This window comes from Lacerta agilis, chromosome 7, assembly GCF_009819535.1.
Source record: "Lacerta agilis isolate rLacAgi1 chromosome 7, rLacAgi1.pri, whole genome shotgun sequence".
Classification (NCBI taxonomy): domain Eukaryota; kingdom Metazoa; phylum Chordata; class Lepidosauria; order Squamata; family Lacertidae; genus Lacerta; species Lacerta agilis.
The window spans coordinates 81708552-81735936 of record NC_046318.1 but is presented as its reverse complement, the minus strand read 5'-3'; the positions used below and the strand labels follow the sequence as shown (position 1 = coordinate 81735936).

Genomic DNA, 27385 nt, shown 5'->3' with positions numbered 1-27385 from the left:
GACTGGAAGGACAGATCCTGAAGCTGTGGCTCCAATACTTTGGCCACCTCATGGGAAGAGAAGACTCCCTGGAAGAGACCCTGATGTTGGGAAAGATGGAGGGCACAAGGAGAAGGGGATGACAGAGGATGAGATGGTTGGACAGTGTTCTCGAAGTGATTGGCATGAGTTTGGCCAAACTGTGGGAGGCAGTGGGAGACAGGAGTGCCTGGCATGCTCTGGTCCATGGGGTCACGAAGAGTCAGACACAGCTAAATGACTAAACAACAACAACAAATTGGTCTGATTCACCAAAAGGCAGCTTTCCTATGGGATCAATGTTTCCTTTCACTCACAAAGTGATTCCTGCTATGGGTGCCTATGAAGAGCTGGCCTTTTTGAGGCTAACTCATTGTCCCCTTCTCTAAGGTTCAAGTGGCATCTCCCCCAGTCTCTGGTGGGTGTCTCATTCCAAACATCCAGGAGAGATCCCCAGCCATCAGGACACAATGAGGGTAATCCAACTAATGTGTCCCACCAATACAAGGACTTACACTTGTACAACAGTACTTTCCCCCTCCTTTCTTGCCTTCCCGTCTGAGCTGCACCCTGCAAAAATCTGCTCTGGGGGGTTGGGGGAATCCCAAGAGCAAATTTAAGAGATGCATGGAGGGAGGAGAAGGGAACGTTTTGTTGTGCAAGTATAAATCCTTGCACTGATGGGATCAGTTTGTTGAATGCTGCCTTTTCTCTTACCATCATTCTCCTATGATGAAAAATCATCCTGGTCGGTTAGCCAGCCATCAGCCTAACAAGAGGCGAAATCAGCTGGCAGCTCTAGCGCAATATATCCTACTCTCGAATCCTGAGCAGATTCCCCAAAAGGCGCAACATTTTCTGATGTTCGATGGGATTAGAATTAATTGAATCATATAGGGTTATTATAATATGCAACGCCAAGAAGAATACCATGCAATATGATGATGTGCAAAAACCAGCCAAAATTTAAACAACAACAACAAAACCCAGGTCTCATGAGCCAGACATCTGGGTCATTTTCCTGAGCTAAGAAATAACTGAAAGAGTCTCTACACTTCCAAAGAAAAATGCAAGCTGGCAAGGCGAGAGGGGCATGATCTATGGATCCCTGCCCAGACTGTTCACACTGACTGGATGCCCTGCCATGGCATTGGCAGTAGGAAGTGGAGCAGAGATGTAGGGATGGCAGCCCTTTGTGCTAGTCACATAAACTCCAAATTGCTTGGAGCAGGAAAGGACAGATGTTTCAGCATCACGGGGATGGCAGAAAGTGGCGAGAGGTTTCATCTCCCAACAAAGCCATCTCACGTCTCCAGCCCATTTCATCTCCAGAAAGTGTCAGCCTTTGCTGGGGGCAGAACGCTTCTCCCCAGATACTTTTCAGGCTGAGTCAGCCCAGCGTCAAGAGTATTGCGCCGTGACTTTCCCATTCAACCTCCCACCGCCGTGGCCAGAGAAGGGGCATGTAGTCATTAATTTTGCCAGTCATGTTTTCCTCAGAACATCAAAGAAAGCAGTGGTGGTGTTGTTGTTGGTTGGTTGGTTGGTTGTTTTACTTAGGGACAAAACCGTCTGTTTCCAGATGTCGGTCAGAACTTGCAGGGAAATCAGGCCAGTGACTGATCTAGTCCAGCCTCCTGTTCTCACGGTGGCCATCCAGATGCCTGTGGGGAAATCGTAAGCAGGACCTGAGCACCTAGTAGCCGTCTCCTCCATGAATTTATCTAATCCCCTTTTTTTGCAGCCATCAAAGTTGGTGGTTGTCACTTCCTCCTGTGAGAGCAAGTTCCACAATTCTAACCATAAGCTGCAGAGTCTGGGCTTGGAGGAAACAGAGCCCTAGGCTTTGAGAAGCTGTACCAAAATAAACCACGCTCTCTCTCTCCTTTTCAGATATACAAATTTCACTAATTTTACATTCATGTTTACATTTTAAAACTTGACTTCCTTCCCCCTCTTTCTGTGGTTCCTTACATTTATTTTTACTATCTTCTGCATATCCAGTTAACTTAACTTGCTGATTTATTTAACTTATATATACTTATATACTCTTATATATATATGGAAAACTCAGCAGTGGCCACAGGATTGGAGAAGATCAGTCTACATCCCAATCCCAAAGAAGAGCAGTGCCAAAGAATGCTCCAACTACCGCACAATGGTGCTCATTTCACACGCTAGCAAGGTTATGCTTAAAATTCTACAAGGCAGGATTAAGCGGTATGTGCACAGAGAACTCCCAGAAGTGCAAGCTGGATTTCGAAGGGGCAGAGGAACCAGAGACCAAATTGCAAACATGCGCTGGATTATGGAGAAAGCTAGAGAGTTCCAGAAAAACATCTACTTCTGCTTCATTGACTACGCGAAAGCTTTTGACTGTGTTGACCACAGCAAACTATGGCAAGTTCTTAAAGAAATGGGAGTGTCGGATCACCTCATTTGTCTCCTGAGAAATCTCTACGTAGGACAAGAAGCTACAGTTAGAACTGGATATGGAACAACTGGTTGGTTCAAAATTGGGAAAGGAGTACGACAACGCTGTATATTGTCTCCCTGCTTATTTAACTTATATGCAGAATTCATAATGCGAAAGGCTGGACTGGATGAATCCCAATCCGGAATTAAGATTGCTGGAAGAAATATCAACAACCTCAGATATGCTGATGATACAACCTTGATGGCAGAAAGTGAAGAGGAATTAAAGAACCTTTTAATGAGGGTGAAAGAGGAGAGTGCAAAATATGGTCTGAAGCTCAACATCAAAAAAACTAAGATCATGGCCACTGGTCCCATCACCTCCTGGCAAATAGAAGGGGAAGAAATGGAGGCAGTGAGAGATTTTACTTTCTTGGGCTCCAGGATCACTCCAGATGGTGACAGCAGTCACGAAATTAGAAGACACCTGCTTCTTGGGAGAAAAGCAATGACAAACCTAGACAGCATCTTAAAAAGTAGAGACATCACCTTGCCGACAAAGGTCCGTATAGTTAAAGCTATGGTTTTCCTAGTAGTAATGTACGGAAGTGAGAGCTGGACCATAAAGAAGGCTGATCGCTGAAGAATTGATGCTTTTAAATTATGGTGCTGGAGGAGACTCTTGAGAGTCCCATGGACTGCAAAAAGATCAAACCTCTCCATTCTGAAGGAAATCAGCCCTGAGTGCTCACTGGAAGGACAGATCCCGAAGCTGAGGCGCCAATAATTTGGCCACCTCATGAATAGGGAAGACTCCCTGGAAAAAAAACCCTGATGTTGGGAAAGATGGAGGGCACAAGGAGAAGGGGACGACAGAGGACGAGATGGTTGGACAGTGTTCTCGAAGCGACTGGCATGAGTTTGACCAAACTGTGGGAGTCAGTGGAAGACAGGAGTGTTTGGCATGCTCTGGTCCATGGGGTCACAAAGAGTCGAACACGACTAAATGATTAAACAGCAACAACTCTTATATAGCTGCAGGTTATTGCAATAATCCTGCCAGTGTTTTTATCTGTTTACAATTTATCTGCAAATATTCAATAAACCATTTCCATTCTTTTATATATATATATAAGTTTGTTATCTTGATTTCTTATTCTTCTAGTAAGTTTTGCCATTTCTGCATAAGTTCTTCTTCTTTCCATTTTTGGGCAAGTAACATTCTTTAGTCGCGTACATAAATAAATTTCTATACAATTTAAGTAGCTCTATCCCTATAATTTCCAGAATAAATCTTTGACCAGATAACACCTGCTGATTCAGTAGATTTCTTCTGGCCCACCAGATATTTCAGGGGAAGCTGAGGAACAAGGCATGAAGTACACAGGTCCCCTCTTCCATTTCTCAGTGACTTGACTACTTCTCAATGTTAAGACCCTTGTCTAGCCATCATGACTGATAGGTATTGGTTGTTAGTGGGTTCTGAATACAGGACTGAGACTTAAGACCGGTTTTTACCTGTTTAGCTTCACCACACCTTTCCTCATCTACATCAGGGAGGAAGTGATTGGAAGATTATGCTTCCATTTTCAGTTCTAATGACTCATTATGTCTGAACCTGGACAAACTGCAGTTACGTACTTTTAGCTATAGAGGGACGTGGGTCTAAACCACTGAGCCTCGTGTCCCAGCTCCTGCAAAGCTAGCAGTTTGAAAGAACGCCAGTGCAAGTAGATAAATAGGTGGTGGGAAGGTAAATGGTTGGAAGCTACCCAGAGTGGCTGGGGAGACCCAGCCAGATGGACAGGGTAAAAATAATAAATTATTGTTGTTGTGTTTCCGGGCGCTCTGGTTTCCGTCACAGTGTTCTGTTGCGCCAGAAGCAGTTTAGTCCTGCTGGCCACATGACCTAGAAAGCTGTCTGTGGACAAATGTCAGCTCCCTCAGCCTGAAAGCAAGATGAGCTCCGCAACCCCATAGTCGCCTTTGACTGGACTTAACCATCCAGGGGTCCTTTCCCTTTTTTACCTAAGGGCAGGAAAATGGGATCATTCCATCAAATTTATCTAGCAGCAATTCCCCTACCATTTTTGGGGTTCCCCATTAGCACAGCTTCTCTGTTTTCATTTTTGCTTAAGATTTTTTTATGGCACTGCAGTTGTGAAGGGCAGGTGTCTCAGGAGCCTGGCACCCATTTTTTGCTATTTTTGTGTCCTTTCTAATGCCCTAGACCAGTGTTTTTCAACCTTTTTTGGGCAAAGGCACACTTGTTTCATGAAAAAAATCACGAGGCACACCACCATTAGAAAATGTTAAAAAAATTAACTCTGTGCCTATACTGACTATACATAAAGTAATTTTCCCACGGCACACCAGGCAACATCTCGCGGCACACTAGTGTGCCACGGAACAGTGGTTGAAAAACACTGCCCTAGACCTAGCATTGCCCCGGGACATTATGGGGGGGGGGATGGCAACTGCCACAAAAATATAAACTAAAAACGACTGGGATATTTTTTTGCAGGGGGTTGGAATACGCAAAGTGGAATTTGTTTGTTTGTTTGTTTGTTCATTCGTTTAGCAGGAAAGGCGTCTCTGAGAAAAAGGAAAATCTCAGAAATTTTCTCAACGAAAAGACTGTATTTGACTCAGCTCTGCCTCAGACTGTTAACTTCCAGCCTTTTCACCAACATCAGCTCCCAAGGGAGCTTGCAACAAATGATTAAAAACACACTTTGTTCAAAACAGAACAGCATGCAATGAAACACCAGACAAATCAGGAATAAAATCCATGAAAACAGAATGCCGCCACGAAAGAAAAGGTCTGCGTTTGTCACCGCCACATTTCTTGCAAAGTAAAATTTGAGCTCCATTGGGGGAGGGAGGTCTTTGCTGGGGTGAAATCTCTGTAGGGGTTTTGCTTGGCATGTAAATAATCTTATTTCAGTTTAATGTGATTTATCATAGCTTTAGGGATGTGGGTGGCCCTGTGGGTTAAACCACAAAGCCTAGGGCTTGCTGATCAGAAGGTCGGCGGTTCAAATCCCCGCTAGGGGGTGAGCTCTCATTGCTCGGTCCCTGCTCCTGCCAACCTAGCAGTTCGAAAGCATGAAGTGCAATTAGATAAATAGGTACTATTCTGGCAGGTAGATAAATAGGTACCATTCCAGCAGGAAGGTAAACAGCATTCCCATGTGCTGCTCTGGTTCGCCAGAAGCAGCTTAGTCATGCTGGCCACATGACCCGGAAGTTGTACGCCCGCTCCCTTGGCCAGTAAAGCGAGATGAGCACCGCAGCCCCAGAGTCGTCCGCGACTGCACCTAATGGTCACGGGTCCCTTTACCTTTACCTTTATCATAGCTTTATGAACCTGTAGAACCAACCCATCTGCATGGGGGCCCCTTCCCATTGTGTGTGTCCTTCTGGCCCTCTTTTCATGGCTGAGGTCCACCACAGCCTGTCAGTGATCTTGATTGAAGCCCATGATGCTATGCATATTTTTGTTCCTGGTCTCCTACCATTTTCAGCAAGTCTTTCCTTCTGCCAAGGAACAACTCTGTGCCCAAATGCCATGGATTGCACTATATAACCTCTCTGTGCGCAGTTGCCCCGAGAAATCTGGATTCGCTTTCTGTCTCTGGCACACGAGGGTGTGAAAAAGAGCCATCCGGTTAATCCATTTCAACACACTCGGCATGACATTCTTGGATCCCAAACACTATATGAAGGATCCCCCGCCTTTAAAAAGCCAGGAACGATGCCAGCTTTCTTACACAGAAGGCCTTCAGCCATCCACCAGCCCTGCCATGCCACCCAATCAAGCCATCCACGATTCATTATTCTTAAATGACAGGAGCACATTCAAGCAAGCTGATCGCTGCTGACAGTGGGAATCCAATTAACCTGAATTACTATCTTGATTGTAGCCCAATTAATGTCAGCTGCCGAGTGTCAGAAGTGAAAGCCCAGCTAATAGAATTGTTTAATTAATTTGCAGGCAGCGAGGGGCGGGGGGCCTGTGCCGGGGACGTCCCCTAGTCTCCACCTTTGCTGTTTGCTTTAGCACTGCTTTGGAAACAAAAAACATTAACTTTCTATTAGGAAAGTCAGTAACATCTGACTTTCTTCTTCTCTTAAGAAGTGAAACAGAGTTTGAAGAGGGCTTCTCTGGAAGAGTCCCGAGGGAAATACTTCAGCTTGCCTTCTGATTCTGCTACTTCCCCGTATCTTTTTGCCATCTCCAGGATAAAATGAGAACCACAATCTGGATTCAGGTGTTTATCTGAGAACACGAAGGGTTAAACTGTGTTTGGAACACAAACACAAATCCGGTCCATTTGGCTGTTCTTTAAATCTGTTCTTTCTCTCATATGTTTTCCATTTTTAAATTAAAAATAAAACAAAGAAAGGAAACATCTGCTGCTTCTTTATAGGTAAAGCTCTCTGCCTTCAAACATCCTCCCCCCCCCCTCGGAAAATTGCAGAAAATGCCTCTCCCCAATTTTGTGTCCTACACATGGATGTAGGGAATTGAAGGGTGGAGTGTTTGGGATATGGTGCTAAAAAGGAAGAACAAGACCCATCATGAAATGGCACAATCAGTTCTTGATGTCCATGCTATCACAAAGTAGGATCATTCTGGTTTTATAGTTGGGAAGAAGAAGAAGGAGGAGGAGGAGGAGGAGGAGGAGGAGGAGGAGGAGGAGGAGGAGGAGGAGGAGTTTGGATTTGATATCCCGCTCTATCACTACCCGAAGGAGTCTCAAAGCGGCTAACATTCTCCTTTCCCTTCCTCCTCCACAGCAAACACTCTGTGAGGTGAGTGGGGCTGAGAGACTTCAAAGAAGTGTGACTAGCCCAAGGTCACCCAGCAGCTGCATGTGGAGGAGCGGAGACGTGAACCCGGTTCACCAGATTACGAGTCTACCGCTCTTAACCACTTCACCATACTGGCTCTCAAAAAAAAGGGAACACTTCACGAATTAGTGTGTCATCCTTGCGCAAGTGCCATGCTAATCTTCTTTGCCAGATAATAGATTGAAATGGCAATAATTTCTTTTTAGGTAAAGGTAAAGGAACCCCTGGCCATTAGGTCCAGTTACAGATGACTCTGGGGTTGCAGCGCTCATCTCGCTTTACTGGTCGAGGGAGCCGGTGTACAGCGTCTGGGTCATGTGGCCAGCATGACTAAGCCACTTCTGGCGAAACCAGAGCTGCGCACGGAAACGCCGTTTACCTTCCCGCCAGAGTGGTACCTATTTATCTACTTGCACTTTGACGTGCTTTTGAACTGCTAGGTGGGCAGGAGCTGGGACCGAGCAACGGGAGCTCACCCCGTCACGGGGATTCGAACCGCCGACCTTCTGATCGGCAAGCCCTAGGCTCTGTGGTTTAGACCACAGCGCCACCCGCATCCCTTTTTAATGTCTGGTAAACTCGAGTTTTGTGACTGAAAGGTTAAAACAAAAAGAGATTGCGAAGAGCACCGAAAGGATCTCTCCAAACTGGTACAAGAACGGGATGGAGAAACATGCTCAGTCGCCAAGTAAACAGAAATATGTATAACAGCATACAAACCAGGCAAACTTGCATTTGTTCAACGTTCATTTCAAACAACCCTAAAACTACAGGACAAATTTGTTTAGCCTAATTTGATGCGTGCCGGAGATGGCCATGGATAGTGACTGTTTACTTGGATTAGACGTTGTTTAGCATCCCTCAGATCTCCTTTGCTTTGAGACCCATAGGGAGCCTGCAATCTTCTTTGCCGAGCTATGGAGAAAAACAGCAAGAGGATGAATGGTGCCTAGGATTTACATTCATTTCATCATGAATGAAGCATTGGAGCCCATTCACTGAGATATTAATGCCATCTCAAGTATTGCCGTCAGGTTCTGTTTATGGGCATCTATCTGGCTGGCTGCTGTCTTTTCTTGCAGATGGTGTTTTTGGACACCAGATCCCATTAGCCCCAAGCAGTACGGCCACCAGTCACGGATGATGGGTGTTGAATCCAGCAACATCTGAAAGACACTAGGTTCTCCATCCCTGCCTTAGAGGTTCCCATTTTTTTTAAAAAAAGAAGAGAATGGGTTGTTTCGCACGTGTTTCTCCATTTTGGAAAAGGGTGCAAAATCCATCAATCTCATTTATAAGAACATTCTGAATCATCGTTGTTCAGAGGGCTTCAATTGCATGTCATCTTGTGTATTGAGTTGCTACTGCCCAGACCCGCTGGATCCATAAAAACTATCCACAAATCCGTGTCTTGTTTAAGGCCGTTTATACACAAAAGCAGATATTCAGTTTTGCTTTGGGAACAGAAAAGTAGTTGTTTGTGCCATTCCAAATTGCAGCAAAGAGATTGATTGGATCATTCTCCTTTGGACCGAAGTGCCTATGGTAGCATATTCTTTTTTTAAAAAAAAATTATTTTTTTATTAAAGATTTCTTGGTTTACAAAAGTACAGTGGTACCTCGGGTTACAGACGCCTCAGGTTACAGACAATTCAGGTTACTGACTCCGCTAACCCAGAAATAGTATCTCAGGTTAAGAACTTTACTTCAGAATGAGAACAGAAATTGCTCAGCGGCAGCAGCAGGAGGTCCCATTAGCTAAAGTGGTACCTCGGGTTAAGAACAATTTCAGGTTAAGAACAATTTCAGGTTAAGAATGGACCTCCAGAACGAATTAAGTTTTTAACCCAAGGTACCACTATATGTGCAATGTCTCTTTTTTCAAGTTACATTTTCTACAGATCATTATCATTTGTTAAGACATTAGTGCAGGCATAGGCAAACTCTGCCCTCCAGATGTTTTTGGCCCACAACTCCCATCATTCCTAGCTAACAGGACCAGTGGTCAGGGATGATGGGAGTTGTAGTCCCAAAACATCTGGAGAGGCCAAGTTTGGTGTATGTGTGGGGTTTTGTATCAGCGTCACCCATCTCTTTATTATACTCTTGTGTTCCTTTGGTGGTGAGAGAGGTTGGGGTTGTGGAACCTCAATCTCCATACTGAGGGTGTGGATTGAGTGAAAGTTTTCCACAAGGAAGAAAATCCAGCTAGCAGAAAGAAGCAACAGCACCAAGAGAGCTGGGTTCATATCCCACCTTTGATTTATTACTCAGTCCCATCTGGAAACTATAATTTAGGCTTTAGTTAGTTTGCGGAGCCAGTTGTTGGTGTTTAGTCATTTAGTCGTGTCTGACTCTTTGTGACCCCATGGACCAGAGCACGGCAGGCACTCTTGTCTTCCACTGCCTCCTGCTGTTTGGTCAAACCCAATGAAAATAGTGACGTCCCATTCTGTCAGGTGTGGCTTGGGTTGCTCACGGGTAAGCAGGCATGATGTTGTTTGTAGCAGATGTAGTTACAGGTGGGTAGCCATGTTGGTCTGCCATAGTCAAAACAAAATAAAAAATTCTTTCCAGTAGCACCTTAGAGACCAACTGAGTTTGTTCTTGGTATGAGCTTTTGTGTGCATGCACACTTCTTCAGATACACTGAAACAGAAGTCACCAGATCTTTAAATATCACCCTTTAAATATCAGCTGATCACCCATTCCCACCACCCTTCTGAGTAATACCCCTCCCCACTCCCTCACTATATTTAAGGTTCTGGTGACTTCTGTTTCAGTGTACTGTATCTGAAGAAGTATGCATGTGCATGCACACAAAAGCTCATACCAAGAACAAACTCAGTTGGTCTCTAAGGTGCTACTGGAAAGAATTTTTTATTTTGGAGTAGATGTTTGTCTGCATAGAAAGGCATTCTTCCCCACTTGACGTCACCCTGTTTTTGTGCCTTCCTTTTTATTTTTGTTGTTGTTGTTCAGTCATGTCCGATTCTTCGTGACCCCATGGACCAGAGCACACCAGGCACTCCTGTCTTCCACTGCCTCCTGCAGTTTGGTCAGACTCATGTTGGTAGCTTCGAGAACACTGTCCAACCATCTCTTCCTCTTGTCGTCCCCTTCTCCTTGTGCCCTCCATCTTTCCCAACATCAGGGTCTTTTCCATGGAGTCTCTTCTTCTCATGAGGTGGCCAAAGTCTTGGAGCCTCAGCTTCAATATCTGCCCTTCCAGTGAGCATTCAAGACTGATTTCCTTCAGAATGGATAGGTTTGATCTTCTTGCAGTCCATGGGACACTCAAGAGTCTCCTTCAGCACCAAAGTATCACAGTGCAAATGTCCCTCCACTTCTGCCTCCCACCCCTCAAACACATCAACTTGTTTCTACAGATTATAAAACTGGCCACAGAGCCATGATTGGTGTCCTGCTCAGCAGCTTAGCAGAGGCGACACCTTCCCTATCTCTCTCTTCTAGAAGTCCTGACAGCTACTTATATATAAATCTGGATTCCACGTGAGAAATCTTATGTTATGTATCACATGCATTCCGTTGGGTTGTCACATCCCTTGTACTTAAACTTGAAAAAGAAAAAGATCATCATTTAGCGCTGGCTTCTTTATGTCATTAGAACTTCTCTTCAGCTGTAATCCGCTTATTTTGGTAATCACTTTGGGTTGGTCTGTCCTCATTTCCTCCCCCCCCCTTCACGTAAGTGGATAAGCGAAGTTCAGATGAAGAAGGAAAAGTTTTCCTCTTCAAGTAGTTTACAGGCTTGGAACTTAATTGCCAGTATCCTGAGATCACCCCGAGGCCTAAAGAATCTAGGAAGTTAAATGGTAGGAACAATCTGGCAATTCTTGCATTTCACAAATAACCACTGGCCCCTTGGGAGCATTAATGTATCCATGTTACTTGGCACTGGAGTGGGGGGCTCGGATCGCTTAGGGTGTGTCTCAAAGGGTTAATTTTGATATTGACAGCTGGCTCTGATTGGCTGGCAGTTTGAGTTTGGGAGTTAGTAGTTAGTGAGGAAGACATTTGACAGCTGGAGGAATTGGTAGGAAAATTGGTTTTGAAGGAGTTTGTCTCCTGACCTAAGAAAGACAAACTTCTCTGTTTTATTTCTCCTTGTATTATTTATTGGGCTCCTGCTAAGTTTGTTATCTGCAAAATATCATTGGTTTAGGATTAAGGCAGCATCTGCTGAATTCTAATCACTCTGCTATGAGGTAGAAACTCTGTAAAACCTGTTATCTGTGAGGCAGTCTAACTATGCAGCTTGACCACAAAACTGGTTAAGGAAAAACATAACAGCCAAATGTGAGAGTGACAAACAACTCCAGATAAGGTACAAGGAGGGCTCTGCATGTACAGTAAAAAAACTATAAAAAAACTGGGTTGAGTAAGTGTTTTTGAGGACTCTGGTTGGATGAGAGATGGTGAAGTCCTAGGGTGGCAGAAAACATTGGCTGGAGGATGAAACAGCCAAGATATTATTTTACAATACCTTGGTAGAGCATGAGACCCTTCATCTCAGGATTGTGGGTTCAAGCCCCTCATTGGGCAGAAAATTCCTGCATAGCAGGAGGGTTGGACTAGATGACTCTTGTGGTCCCTTCCAACTCCACAGTTCTCTGACATGGCTATTGTGTGACTTCCATTGGAAGTTGAGTTGCAGGATTAAACCCATCTTTAGTCTTATCAGCAGCATACCTAGTTTCTTTTCCATGTTTAAGCTTAAAGCATGTGCAACTATATTAAATAAATAAAATAATTATCATTTCACGTGTGCTGGAATAGCCTTGAAAGCTTCGGATGGGCAGGGAAGTGATTGTAGGACCATGGACTCACATTTGTATAAGCCTCCTGATTTAGGTTCTCACCCCCTGAATCCCCCTCCTTTTTAGGTAGCCTTGCTTGGGTCATGATCTCACGACCTAGCATGTCTCTTGGATTGTTGATGATAAAATGAGATAAGAACGCAGGAAACATTTATCTGAGCCATTGCCATGCAACGTGTGGGGAGGGGGGGGGAGATCTAACTTGACAAAATTAAGGAGTGAATGAAGACAACTCATCTTACGGGACTGCCTCTCCTGGTATGCCCCACAGAGGACCTTAAGGTCCACAAATAACAATAGCCTAAGGGTCCTGGGCCCAACAGAAGCCAGATTATCCTCCACAAGGGCCAGGGCTTTTTCAGTGTTGGCTCCGACCTCGTGGAATACTCTGTCCCACGGGACTAGGGCCCTGCAGGACCTGACCTCCTTCCGCAGGGCCTGTAAGACAGAGTTATTCTGCCTGGCCTTTAATCTAGCCTGATCCCCTGTTCCTTTTCCCCTTCCCTTTTTTCTGAAGAAACCCTTCTGGGTCCCTACATTAAAATTCCTCCCTGGTCTCCCTACTGGCCTAGCATAACTAACCTGGCCAGTTAGCCCTGGGGATCCCACTGATGTTTGTTTTTTTATGCTGTTTTTTAAGTTGTTTTAAGCATTGTCTTATATCTGTTGTTAGCCGTCCTGAGCCTGGTCTTTGGATTGGGAAGAGCGGGTAGAAATAAAAATTATTATTATTATTATTATTATTATTATTATTATTATTATTATTTAATTATCTATATAATTTAGTAACAGTTTCATCCATTTCATGTTCCTTGACTGGCCGGCATTGTTCATTAAACCATATCTCACTCTATCCTGGCTTTATTTGCCCCCCCCCCCCCAGTGATTAATTCACATGCTCAGGTGGGAATGGCTAACCCATGTCATGATGCCATCTTTGTCCTTGCAAGATACCCAGATGGCTGGAATCACCCATGTGACAAAAACCAGGAAGGAGAAGGAGAACTGATTAGCTGCAAGATGTTTTGCCAAACAAGAAGACCCTGGATCTTCCTGAACATCCTGTTAAGGAACATGGCAACTCGGTCACAATTTAAATAACTCCTCTCCACCAGACACACACACACACCCCAAGTGGTTAATGATACAATTGGCCTTTCCGGGCTGCACTGTCAAAGCAGCGATGTTTCACAGCAAATACATTTTAAGGAAGTTCTTGCCTTAAAGGTTGCCGGGTTCGGGCAATGCATTATAATTTGTACATCTTTTAAAAGGTCACTTTGCCCGGTTCTCTCTTAGTAGCATGGACTTCTTGCCCCCTTTACCAGAAATGCATGGGAACTGCACGAACAACAGATTTGATCAAAGGAGAGCGGAAGTTCAGTTAGTACGGAAGATCGGGCAACAATAAACAAAGGGGAATTGGCTCGTTCTGAAGACTTTATTCCTTTCGCCTGCATTTAACAGACAGTCAGAACCCACAAGCAGCAACACAGGGCACAGCTGTAGGTGCAGGTTGCTGTGGCTATTAATAGCATTTATTACAGCAGATTGCACAAACTTTAGCTGCTGTTTGTTGCTGGGATTGTAGGGTGCATAGCTGTCAACCTTCCTTTTTTTGCATTGGGAAATGGCACTGGAATAAGGGAATTTCCCACAAAAAATGGAAAGTTGACAGCTATGGTAGGGTGATCGAGAAACAAATGTGGTTACATGGGATTATTATTATTATTATTATTATTATTATTATTATTATTATTATTAATACCCTGCCCATCTGGTTTCCCCAGCCACTCCAGGCGGCTTGCAGCACATAAAAAATTGTTGTAAAACATTAGACATTAAAAAAAATCCCAATACAGGGTTGCCTTCAGATGTAATCTAAAAGTCAGATAGTTGTTTATTTCCTTGACATCTGATGGAAGGGCATTCCACAGGGAGGACGTCACTGCCGAGAAGGCCCTCTGCCTGGTTCTGTGTAACCTCGCCTCTCACAGTGAGGGAACCACCAGATGACCCTCGGCACTGGACCTCAGTGTCCGGGCTGAATGATGGGGGTGGAGACGCTCCTTCAGGTATACTGGGCCAAGGCCGTTTAGGGCTTTCAAGGTCAGCACCAACACTTTGAATTGTGCTCGGAAACGTACTGGGAACCAATGTAGGTCTTTCAGGACCAGTGTTATGTGGTCTCGGCAGCCACTCCCAGTCACCAGTCTAGCTGCCGCATTCTGGATTAGTTGTAGTTTCCGAGTCACCTTCAAAGGGAGCCCCACATAGAGTACATTGCAGTTGTCCAAGCGGGAGATAGCTAGAGCATGCACCACTCTGGCAAGACAGTCTGCGGGCAGGTAGGGTCTCAGCCTGCGTACCAGATGGAGCTGGTAGACAGCTGCCCTGGACACAGAATTAACCTGTGCCTCCATGGACAGCTGTGAGTCCAAAATGACTCCCAGGCTGCACACCTGGTCCTTCAGGGATGTCTGAGTCTCATTTTCTGCTTCAGGACAATGTTCAAAGGAACACACGAACCTGCTTCATACTGACCCAGACCATGGGTCCATATAGCTATGTATTGTCTGCTAGTGACTTTCTGTGATTTAGACAGGGTATTCTCCCAGTCCTGCGTGGAGATGCAGTGGATTAAATCTGGGGTGTTCTGAATGCAAAGAAAGATGCTCTGCCACTGAGCTATGGCTCTTGTTTGTTTGTTTGTTTGTTTTTCTGTTTTGTTTTTATTGATTAAATCTGGATTACACATGGATTTCAGGGGAGTTCACAACAAAGGATTGCAATGCAAAAAACAACAAAACAAAATACATAATAAAAACAAAAACAAAGACAACTCAATTGTCTCCCCTTCCACAACACATTTTTAAAAAGTCGATGTATGTCAATCAGCCCAAGGCCTGGTCAAAGAGGAACATTTTTGCCTGGCGCCTAAAGGTACATAATGAAGACGCCAGGCAAATCTCCCTGGGGAGAGCATTCCACAAACGGGGAGCCACCACCGAAAAGGTTCGTTTTACTGATGCCGCCCTCTATACCTCTTGTGAAGGAGGCACACAAAGAAAAGCTTCAGATGATGATCTCAGGTTCATATGGAGAGAGGTGGTCCTTCGGGTCACTGGTGGAAGAAGCCGATTGGCTACCCGGGGCGGCAAACCCGGGGGCACCCGGGGGCGGGGTGTTGCTCCGTAGCGCGCATGCGCAGCATTGCTGTGTATGACACATGCGTCGCAATGCGCAAGCACACTAGGGAGCGGCCCGTGCCACCGACAAACCCCGAGCAAACCTGCTTGCCGCTCTTTGTCTCCCCCCCCCATGCCAAAGCCGCCGCCAGCGCGCTCCGCTTTTGCTGGCGGCAGCTTCAGTGGTGGCGGGGGGGGGAGAGGAAGAGCAGCCCGGGCTGACGCCCCTCCCTGGCCCACCCCTCACCTCCGCTCCTGCAAGAAAAAGGAAAGTGCGCTCCAAGCAGGTTTGCAAGCAAGCTGTCGGTACGAGCTTTTTACCGGGTGGTGGGGCTCGGCTTGGGCATCACGGGAGGTGCCCAGAGTGTCACCCCCGCCAGGTTGGAACAGGGGGCGGAACGCACTCATCGCCCCCACCTTGCTACACCACTGCTTCGGATATTGCAGTCCTGGGCCATTTCAGGCTTTATAGGTCAAAACCAGCACTTTGAATTGGGCCCGGAAACAGAATGGGAAGCCAGTGCAGTCAGGCCAGGATTGGTGCAATAAGTTCAAAAAATCTTGCCCCAGTGAGCAACCTGGCCACTGAATTCTGCAGTAGCTGAGGCAGCCCGACATAAAACGTGTTGCAGTAATTGAACCTAGAGGTTACCAGAACATAGACAGCAGTAGTTAGGTTGCGCCTGTCTAGATGGGCCACTGGCTGAAGCTGGTGGGGATGCCCTATACACACAAATCAAGATACATGGTTTCCAAGTACCTCACCCATGATACACTCACTTATCTGAATGTGCAAAGCAGCTCCCAGTTGCAGTTGACTCCAAAAGCATCACCCGATGCCCCATAGTGATCAGCCAGTCCTACCACGTGAGGATGATGCATTCATCCCGGTTTCTTTCCTTTATCTGTTTCAGCGACGAGCCAGGAGGATCAAGTGCTGTGTCATATCCGCCGTCCTGGCAGTTCTTCTGGTCATCATCATAATCATCTCCGTTACGGTCAAGAATTAAACCCTCCGGGTTTTCCCAGGTAGGCTCTTCTCATGGCATTTCATAGGGTGGGTGTAGAAGCTAAGAAAACCAGGTGGCTCAAGGGAGCTCTTTGTAGGCAAGAGCAACAACTTTTGGTTAGTGCGGAAGCAACTTGGGTAGGTCAAAAGCACTCTTAGAAGGTAAGATGGAATGTATTGCAGCTGTGCTGTCCGGCTTCATTCACCAAAGTGGGTGGAATTTTTGGTATTTCTGACATTTCTAGCCAATTCCTATACCACCTTCAGCAGCCAGTTGACTGGGGTCGATGGGAGTTGTAATCCAAGAAATCTGGAGGGCACCAGGTTGGTGAAGGCTGTGACATGCAGCACCCAGGATATATTACATGAAATGCATTTAAGCACAGTTAGCATTGAAAGGTCATTCAATACCCCCAGCATATCACAATATCACTCTAGTTGCTCTTCTCCTTTTGCTTGTAGAGCAGCGGTGGGTGACCTGTGGCTCTCCCAAAGTTCTTGTACTACAAATCCCATCAGATCTGGCCATTAGCCATCCTGGCTAGAGCTAAAGGGAGTTGGGAGTCCAATGGCATTTGGAGGGCACCAGGTTAGCCACCCCTGCTGCAGAGGAAGGAGCAGGACACCTGGGCATCTGCTTAATTAAATTTGTAGGATCGTAGGTGTGTGTCTGGTAGGGAGTATTTAACTTAGTATAGTAAAAGGCTATAGTCAATCCTACCAAAATGGCCCTCCTGTTTAAAGCAGTTTTAGCCCAAGGGTCAGTGGTTGTGTATCTGCCTTTTGTTGAAGGCGCATCTAGAGGCCACACAATCAAGAGTCTAAAGCAGGGATTCCCAATGTGGTGCCTACCAGGACCACCTATGGCAAAAGGTTTTGGTCAATAGTCCTTCAAAAATTATCAATGCATCACCGACTGTTTCCTCTTCTTGCTCAGTTCCTCTTTGCATAGGCATAGCTTTTCCCACATTAAACACATGTTCTGTTAACCATGCCCACCTTTCATTAGGTGTCAGTGTTGGTCACCCATCCATCTCTTCTGAACACAGGAAAGGTGCCAAGAACCTTTCTCTGTGGGAGACCACAGCAGAGACTAATAGAGACATCATGTTCCCTATGATGTGTGGTATGGGTTGGATATGATCACACCATTTTGTTTCCTGTTTCTTGCTCTGTGGTTTTTTTTAAAGATGTGGCAGCCTTTACACCAGGCCCCCATGGAAGCCATTTTGTGTTACGCCATACCCCCATGACAGCTATTTTGTGACTGGTGCCCACAACACTTTCTCAAAGTTCCAGTTATGCCCTGGGGCTCAAAATGTGTGGTGCCCTCTGTTCTACATGAACATTCTGACTCTTACTGGGGGCAGGCAGCCTTCCCTATGTGTAAAAACAAAATAAAATAAAAAATTCCTTCCAGTAGCACCTTAGAGACCAACTAAGTTTGTTCTTGGTATGAGCTTTCGTGTGCATGCACACTTATTTATCAGTCTGACCTTATATGAATGGGTTCTGGCAGGCTCTGACTCTTATTGGAGCAACATCCATGATTCTTGGGAGCTGTCCTTGGTCCTGAACCTTCTGGTGCTGATGGCCAGCTATTGCTGCCTTTAAATTGCTCACTGTTGTCGTCTAGTGTTTGCTTTTGGCTCCTTGTTGCTACTGATTGCCTCAAAACGTCTCCTGGCTCAGTGTCCCATGGCTTTGCCCAGCATTTCTGCCAGCCCTCACCCACCCTGGCATGGGGTCCAGACTCCTCCATCCATAACCAATGTGCACAGAATCAAAATGGAACTTACTGTCTTCAATGTCAAGGTGAAGTAAGTTCCCACAGAGTTTTCCTCTCCTTAGAAATAATTTCTCTGAAATACAGCTGAGCCAGCTGTCATCCTCCCAAGTTTCTAAAGCAGAAAATGCACCACTGATTCTTCGGCTCAGTGAGCACAGAGGAGCCAGCTGTGTCTCGTACTGAGAGACCCTTGCTGCTCCTTTGCAAAGCCCTTTCTATAAGTATGTCATTTCCTTCCCTGGAGCAGCTTTGAAGAGCAAGAAGAGAGATTTGGAGAAACTCCTAGAGATGTTTGATCCATCTCCCTTATCCTCAGAGTAGAGAACTAACCAAGGATTTGAGAGTTGATTTTTCAGTGTATACTGATGACTACTATACTTCTCTCAATTTGGATGGGCAGCCATAATTGACGTAACGCTGGTGTATTTACAGTATTTCTTTTGGTCCACCTTGTACCCTACTGTAGGATATTTTCAGTACCAGCTTGAGCACCTTGAGTTGTCCAGGCTAAATAATTGCAGGGGCAAGTTGGAATATGTGAGGTCAGCCTTGTCCCACTGATGAAACTGTGTGTGCAAGGCAGATGCTCTGACCTTGATGTTAGTCTGAAAGGGGGCTACCTTACTTGCCCACCGGGTTTCCAAGATGGGAATAAGAACCATTTTCATATTTTTTTTAACAGAATTTTATTAGCATTTTCATAATATAACACAAACCTAACCCCACACCTACAAATACAAAAAACAAATACAAATACACATAAAGTCAGGATTCTTCTTCTTGTTTATATACCTTACACACAAAAAAAAATTCTAGTTCCGAATCTTGACGTTTGACTTCCCCCGCCTTTTCACCTTCGATTTTAATTCAATATACTATTTCCTTAACAACTTTTCTCTATAAATTTTTTTTAACTTTACTTAAAAAAAACAAACCTACTTATCTCCATCTTAGCATTACAACCTAAATCATAACCAAATATTCTTATAGCTAAACTTATTTCTTCTGTCCTTTATCATGCTGCTTTTAACTTAAAATTCAATATCTCCTTGCTTATTTAAAATAATCTTATAATTAACAGACTTCACACTCGGATTTCGGATGCCATGGCAGACCATTTAGATTATACATTTAATACCTCAACCCACTCCTCCTCTGTCCATTGTCTTTTTCTGTCTTTCTCCATAGCCAAATCTCCCATTGTCTTCCTCTGAGTGTCCACAGATCCAGGCAGCGTCCACAACAAACCCAGCATCGAGCCTCAGGGCGTTCCTCATCTCCAATCTGGGCTCATCCGATTCTTTGGCTCCTTCTTCTTGTAAAAATCTTAATTCCATGTCCCTTGCCCCCGAGCTGCCACCTCGGGGTCTGGATATTGTAAATTTTCCCGTTCCAGGGCTGCCACCCCCAGAAACCGGCCCCCCTTCCATTCGGAGTTGCCCAGCCATCTCAGACCATCCTTCAAACACCTCTCCCAGCTCTTTGCAAAAGTTTGTTTCCATTGTGTAGAACTTTCGAAAAGCCTCCTCTGTGGAAAGTACATCTTTTTTATGAATAATTCCACTCAAGACCTGTAGTTTCCGATTAAGCAATTCCATCTGCAAAATAGTGAGCATTTCCTCATACCTTAAACCAGAGTTCGATGCCAGTGCGATCACAAAGTCCAGCATTTTGAGAGAGAGGGTGAGTATCAGATTTCAGTTTCTGTCTCTTCCTTCCTTTGTCTCAATTTTTCCCACGACATACCAAGTCGCCGCCATTTCTCCGAAGCCGGAGTGTAAAGACCAAAGCTTCAAACGGAGATATTTTTTCCCCAGTTAACCCCCGAAGGGAGATCTCAACAGACTCAGTTTTTAACTTCCAAGTACTTTCTATGATTGTTGTAGCAGCAGTCACTTAAAGGGTTAATCTCTTTCACCACTCGAAGGGAGGGAGGCGGGCTGCCTTTCTTCTTTCCCCCAGAGCGTTCCAGGAATACAAAGAGTCAATCAATTACTCACAGCCTCTGGGTTCTTATCAGCTCCTTAATGACAGGTAGAACTTAGACGCTCATCACAGGCTTTGCCGCCGCATTTTCATCCCGGTTGGGGCATGTCCCCTAAAGCCCGGCTCCGTAGTCCCTTCACCCCCACTCCCCCTTTACAGGGGGCGCGGGGGAAGGGTTCGGAGCCACAACGGGCACAGCCGGGGAGCCCAGGGCACGGGACGCTCTTCCCGCACCCCAACCGGAGCCCCGCTATGCGGCTGCAGGGCTCCTAACCCCCGGGATGAGCTGGGTGCTTCGCAGCCGAAGCAACCCACGACCACCCATAATGGCGTCAGCCGCCGGACGGGAATAAGAACCATTTTCAGACTGGCACTGGGGATTTTTGCCCAGTGTTCACATCCACACTGGGGGAAGGTGTTCTCATTTGCACCTTCAAAACTGATGCTTGAAGGGGCCTCAGGGATGCTTGAGAAGGTTGTTCATCTTCTCAAGTGGTGTGATATGGATAGAGTCTCAGGGACATGGAGGACTGCATTCATCTCCCTGGCCTGAGGTTTACCATCCCTGGGTTAGATGGTCCAGTCGTCCGACCGACATAAGGTAGATTGGCTCATATAATGCAATGTGGTGATTCCTGTACTTGGAAGAAATACCTCCAAAGAATGCATAAAAGTGCTTGTGAAGGGTGGGGTTCGCAATGCTTTCTACAATGAATTCCCTGCTTGAAAATGTTATGTCTTTGGGGCAAGTCTCTGCTCTCCAGACCTGCTTTTAATGCTGCCTCTTGTATGCTTCCTATGGAAAGATGGGGAACCCGGTTCCTGGCTTCGGGGTGCATGTTTCTGGCACCTCCCCTCTGGCCTTTCCAGAGAACTACTGGGGAAAGGTTGTTGCAGCCACAGCAGTTCCCATCTATGAAGAAACGTTGAATGAAGCAATAACTCAGCCTAACGAACGCTGTAAATAAGGGCAAAACACGGCCAGCACTCTTCCGTGGAATTGCTCTTTCTTCCCAAATTGATGTCATGGGGACACTTTTGCTTATTGGCTCTCTGTTTTTACCACCACGTCATACACCGGCTAGTGGTTGAGAGAGCAGGCCAGATTGCAGGACTATTTTCCCCTCCAGAGCCTCTGGGACTTTATCCTATTTACCAGGTGCCAGTCATTGGGCAAAAGCAGCCCACTGGCATGGCCACATTGCTAAGCTGCCTATGGAATCCTGTCCTCTCTAGGCCTCCATGGACCTACGAACCATTCCCCCCCCCCAATACAATTTCCCAAAATCTCATATTGTGTTCATTTCTTTTTAATCTTCTCTATTTCTCAGTGCATCTTTTTTCCAAACAGTGCACAGCCATTGCAAAAAAAAATCGTCTCTGGGATTCTCTCAAGTCCCTGCGTTACGTTTGAGGTCACTCTCGTTGTGAGCCCTTTGAAATGCAGAATTTCCAATGAGAACTGCATTTAGGGGATGCAGAATTGGTTCCATTTGTCTCCCCTTATTTATTCATTTGCATATAGTCCTTTAAACTCCACTCTCCACTCTGTAAGGACTTTGCCTGAATCATGTTAAGGCAAAGGATTTCGAAAAGTTAAGCATAGGGCTGCCATTTTTTATCAACTGCTTCTGCCAGTTCTACCCTGGGGACAAACCACAGTCCAAAATTCCTCGAGGAGGTGCTTCTTCCATGCTCCTCATTTGAATTTCCACCCAGATTTTGGACTTGCAAATTACATAGCCTCCATTTCGAAATGGAACCAGTGCATTGGGGAATTTTCCATTGATTATTTCATTTCACTTATAAATCCACATTTCAAAGAAAACAGCACGTGCAGTTTCCCGAACCTTTCCATTTCTTCCAGACATCTCTCTCCACCATGTCTGCCACCCACATTTCCAATGCGTGCTTGTTTTAAAGCGCTGCACGAAAGCAATCTCGGTGTGATTGTAATGCGATCCTACCTATGGTGGAATCAAATATATAAGCTGGGAGCTGCACCTGAAAGACACTTAAAAAAGTGTGTGTGTGTGTGTGTGTGTGTGTGTGTAACTGATGCTGGAAACTACCTGTCTCGGTAGACAATAGAGGAGTTCACCCCATATCATATACCTGCACAATCACAACAATAATGGTTTTTCAAAGTTCTCATGCTTCCAAAACACTCATAAGTGCATGGCGGCATTGCATAGTCTCCACACAAACACAGTTAGTAGTATTTATTGATTTGGGGATTTCTTTTCCCCTCAGACTTCCCTAAATGCAGTACATAAATTCAAAGATTTCTGTGCCGAAAATGCTGCAGTTTTGTGTGTTTCCTCTAATAACTTTGGTGCTTGGCCAGGAGGAAACGCTCTGGCCAGTGGTACCGATGTAGAACAGAATGTCCCTGTTTTCATCTAAGGAACGTTGGAGGATATGACATCATAATTAAAATTCAGTAGGGCTGGAGATTGGGATGAAGCCTTCAGACTGTCTTAGCCATCCCTGTGCTGGGAGGAGTGGACCACAGAGAGAAACAGTAGAAGGGGAAGAAGAAGAAGAAGAAGAAGAAGAAGAAGAAGAAGAAGAAGAAGAAGAAGAAGAAGAAGAAGAAGAAGAAGAAGAAGAATTTGGATTTGATATCCCGCTTTATCTACCTGCAGGAGTCTCAAAGCAGCTAACATTCTCCTTTCCCTTCCTCCCCCACAACAAACACTCTGTGAGTGGGGCGGAGAGACCTCCAAGAAGTGTGACTAGCCCAAGGTCACCCAGCAGCTGCATATGGAGGATCAGGGAATCGAACCCAGTTCACCAGATTACAAGTCCACCGCTCTTAACCACTACTACACACACTGGGGAGGAAAAGAGGACTCTAAATTCCTCTGAAATGCCAAAGTCCCACATCCTCCCAACAATAGAATTAAGCTCATTGTAGTGACAGGGTATCACCATCACCCTGATCATTTACCTGTCACCATCGCCACAGATGAAATATCCTCCTGAGATGCTGAGTTCACAGAGCGACACAGCGATGGATGTTGCAGCCATGTTCCCCTGGGAAATATCTAGCATCTGGAGACTCAGCACGCAGAACAGAGATGACCTGGGGGGGTGGGGGAGAGAGAGAGAATAGCAGCATTTACCATTTTCTATTCTTCCACTCTCTCTTTTTTTGCCTCGTTACAATATTAAAGATATTTCTCCGAATAACAAATAAGCACAATATCCACAACCTGCCCTTTGACTCCAGATGCATTTCTGTTTGCAAGAGTGAAACGCTCCGAGGGAATTGCTGTGTTAGCTTTTACCTCTCCATTCCTAAATCCTGCTGGAGGGAGGGAGTTCATTTTTTTCCTAATACATACTCATAAAACAGGTAGCAAAAAAAGCCAATTAGTACTTACTTTCCCTCCTCTGTATATCTGTTGCACTTTACATGTTTTATTGACATTTCAACGCACTTAACTGGCCTCTTTTAGATCTGTTTAATCCGCTCACCTCTACTTTTCTGGACGACACAAGGAATATGTATTTTAAAATGTTGATTTATTTATCGGCTGTGAGTGATCGAGTTCCTCACAGTTTATTTCTCTCCCCCCACCTATGCAAGGTTTTCAACGTCTAGGGCCCCCCATAACAACGGCCCATTCCATTCATGGATTACTGCCATATGGTATGGCCCATTTTGCTTTGAGTTGACTATAAACTCTGCACCATGAGTTGGGAAATTCTGTGATCACAGAATCAGAGAGTTGGAAGAGACCCCATGGGTAATCTAGTCCAACCCCTTCAATGCAAGAGTCACAGCTAAAGAATCCCTGTCAAGATAGCCATCCTACCTCTCTTTAAAAACTTCCAGTGAAGGTCCATCACCTTCCATGGGAGTCCATCCCACTGTCTAACAACTCCTACTGTGAGAAAGTTATTCCCAATGTTTAGTCAGAATCTCCTTTCTTGTAATTTGAATCTCTTGCTTTGGGTTCTACCCTCTGGAGCAGCAGAAAGCAATCTTGCTCCATCTTCCAAATGACAGTCCTTCAGATATTTGAAGATGGCTATCATGTCAGCTTTTGGTCTTCTTCTTCTTCTGCAGGCTGAATGTCCCCCAGATATGATGGCCTCCCAACTCCTATCATTTCTAACCACAGGTCATGCTGACTAGTGTTGATGGATGCTGAAGTCCAGCATCAACTAGGGGCCCCCACGTGTTCCCCATCAGAGGTCCCTTTTTGCCAAGAAGTCAGGAATTGTACGTGGGATGGGCAAAGCATATCCTCTAATGGCCTCTCGCCAAATTATATGTGTGCGTAAATTTGTAGGCTGCTGTGCCTTTGAGATGATGAAGAAGAAAGCCTTCCTTTCATGATCGCTTTCGTGAGGTTGAATGACTAAGAACTGACAGACCAAGCCTATGGCTTGTGTGCGTGTCTCTCTGTGTGTGTTTCTGGGATTCTCTTGAATGTCTGCCAGTTGGTTTGACAAGAACCCTTCAAATAAGCAGATGCATCACTCCGTATAAAATGCACTGTTTCTAAATGATTGCCACAGAGCAATTATCTTTTGCGATAGTGTGCAAGTCTCCTTTGTGTGCGTGCTGCATGTGCTTACTCCCTTCGCATGATTCATACGTATCATGCACTGGGGCTTTTCAATGTTTTTGCACTGCAGGAAATGAAGTACAGTTTGGCATAAGTGAGCCACGATCAGTTTAGCAATGACGGGGTGTGTTTTCATTGACTTTTTAAGAACCTGAGGGATCCCTCGCTCACGTTAAATTTATTGCAACGGTAGACTGCAAAGACATTCCCTTTACCCCTGATCCAAATGAAATCTCCACGTGAGCAGAGATGTTGCAGAAATTTGGCAGGTTTGTTCCCAGACAGAGATAATTTTGTTTCTGCTGGTGCAGACAACGATCCTGTACCTACTTTCTGCCTAACTCTGTCCAATTTATTTGCTCCTGGGAAAAGCATTATTGGCAGCTGGGAGTATAAACTCCTGTTAAAATTAGCCAGGGGTTGAATATGTGCACGGAAGAACATTCAGTTGTGTTGTGCAGTGGTACAGCTCAGACACCTGCTGTCTGCAAGAACATAAGAATGCAAAAAGCACTTTGCTGGATCGCACCAGAGGCCCATCTAGTCCAGCATCCTGTTTGTACAGTAGCCAACCACATGCCCCAATGGGAAGCCCGCAAGCATGGCCTGAGTGCAATGCCACTCTCCCGACTTGTGATTTCCAGCAACTTCCATAGAATCATAGAATCGGGACCCTGAGGATCATCTAGTCCAGCTCCCTGCAAATGCAGGAATATGCAGGTGTCCCATAGGGGGATCGAACCTGCAACCTTGGCATTATCAGCACCACGTTCTAACCAACTGGCATTCAGACAGATGGTCTTTCTTTTCCTGGAGGTCCTATACAACCATCTTGACAAGTAGCCATTGCTAGTCTTATCCTTCATGAATTTGTGAAACTCCAAACCTAGCCGAAAGAGCTTAGTTTTATTACGTGTTTCCACAGTCTCCCAAACTACTTTTAGAAGAAGAAGAAGAAGAAGAAGAAGAAGAAGAAGAAGAAGAAGAAGAAGAAGAAGAAGAAGAAGAAGAAGAAATGAACCTTAATGTTTCATTCCTCGTTGCAGTTCCAGGCCTGGTTAAATAACTTGCAGCCTGCTTATTTTTTCTTTTGCCACTCCTTGACATCCAGCTAGCCCAATGAGTGGATCCTGATCTGACACTCTCTAAAGCCTTTATCCTGTCAAAACCCCGCTGCGAAGGCCACCCGCCACTTTGGGTATTAGCATATGCCTGTCAGCTGTGTCTCTAAATCGGTGGGAGTTTTCTTATCAGCAAATAGCCCCTCCAGCTTTGGGCACAGGGGAAGGGCACCAAGTTAATGAAGTCAGCTTTAAGACAGCGTTGATATTCCGTTAGCTTACTGAGGGTTGTATTCGTATTAGCATTTTAATTCTAACTTCTTCTCCTTTTTCTTTTTTCCTTTTTGCATTTTACTCTTTAAGCCCACAGGCATGCCAGCTTGGAATGCACAAAATATATCCACAGATAATGTCCATTCTGCAGCAGGATCACCGCAAATCTATGCAGTTATTCAAGCAATGTTTCGCAGCTCGGTGTAGATCCAAAGTAATGCAGCTTGTACTTGAGAAGAGACTGCAGCCTTGAACGCCACCAATTGGGGGCGGGGAGGCACATTTACTAAGGGGATTAATGTATATGTATCTGTGCATTTAAAAATATATATTATCTGTTTCTGAATTGTTATGTGTTCTCTCTGTTTCTGTCTATGCTTCCCTTTCGTTCCACTCTGTATAAAATGAAGCTCTGTATTACCCACTCAATATAATGGGAAAAATAAAAAAAATGGCTATGACTTTTCCCCTTTTGGCCAAAGCGTGTGAAATGTACAGGCACAGAGCACCCAACACCCATCCCCCGAATAGATCTAGCCTGCCAAATTGCAGACAAATAGGTCCTGGGGCTTTTTGTGGGTGAACTAGAAGGGATGTACTTTCCTCCATAATCCCTTATGAGGTAGGAGGGTGGTGGGGTTTCTCTCTTTCTCTTTCTTACCTTAAAATAATTACAATATGGTTGAGATTTGTATATTCTTGCTTCTTCTTTAAAAACAAACAAAAAACAACCACCTTTAACTTTGTGCCAGCATTTCCTTTCCAGTGATTGTTTGGGTCCTCGTGTTGGGTCTTACAACATGACACTGTCTAGAACTGACACCCCCAAAGTCAGCCCTCCAGATGTTTTGGGACTACAACTCCCATCATCCCTCGCTAACAGGACCAGTGGTCAGGGATGATGGGAATTGTAGTTCCAAAACATCTGGAGGGCCGAGTTTGGGGATGCCTGATCTAGAATGTTGCCTCTGGAGTTCAGGTTTATTTTTAAATCAGATCAACATATGATTTTAAAAAAATATAAATCTCAAATGAAGCTGTTTTCTTTTTTTTTTTTTTTTTTTTTTTAATTAAAATAAGTCTTTATTCAATTTGTGTTTCTTTAAAAAAAGAACAAAACAAAACATTAAATCTTTCATCACACAAATAATAAACATAAATTTACAATAATCTCTTTCAAATTATACATCAACTTTAAAATATGACTTCATATTGTTTCTACAACGGTTTTCTTAATATAATACTCATTTCATTACTCTAACTGATAATTTAGTTACTCTCATTCTTACAAATGAACAAAAACAGCAACAATATATATATATATATATAATTTAAATCTCCCATGTGCGTAACTTAATCTAAGCA

At 44.9% G+C, this 27385-nt stretch overlaps 1 protein-coding gene and 1 pseudogene across 2 annotated transcripts in view; one reads left to right on the top strand and one right to left on the bottom strand.

The window, feature by feature from the left end:
* The window catches only part of TSNARE1 (t-SNARE domain containing 1), a 276668-nt gene extending 250181 nt beyond the window's left edge, over nt 1–26487 (top strand). Inside the window, exons 10-11 of one of the 2 annotated variants that reach the window (XM_033155931.1) lie at nt 16234–16348; nt 26154–26487. In XM_033155931.1, coding sequence (XP_033011822.1) covers nt 16234–16329 — 96 coding nt within the window. In that variant the 3' untranslated portion in view covers nt 16330–16348; nt 26154–26487. Of the gene's footprint in view, nt 1–16233; nt 16349–26110 lie in introns of both variants that reach the window. The other variant, XM_033155930.1, reaches the window with a different exon arrangement.
* LOC117050524 lies at nt 7393–7489 on the bottom strand (annotated as a pseudogene).
* Nucleotides 26488–27385: the final 898 nt, after the last annotated feature.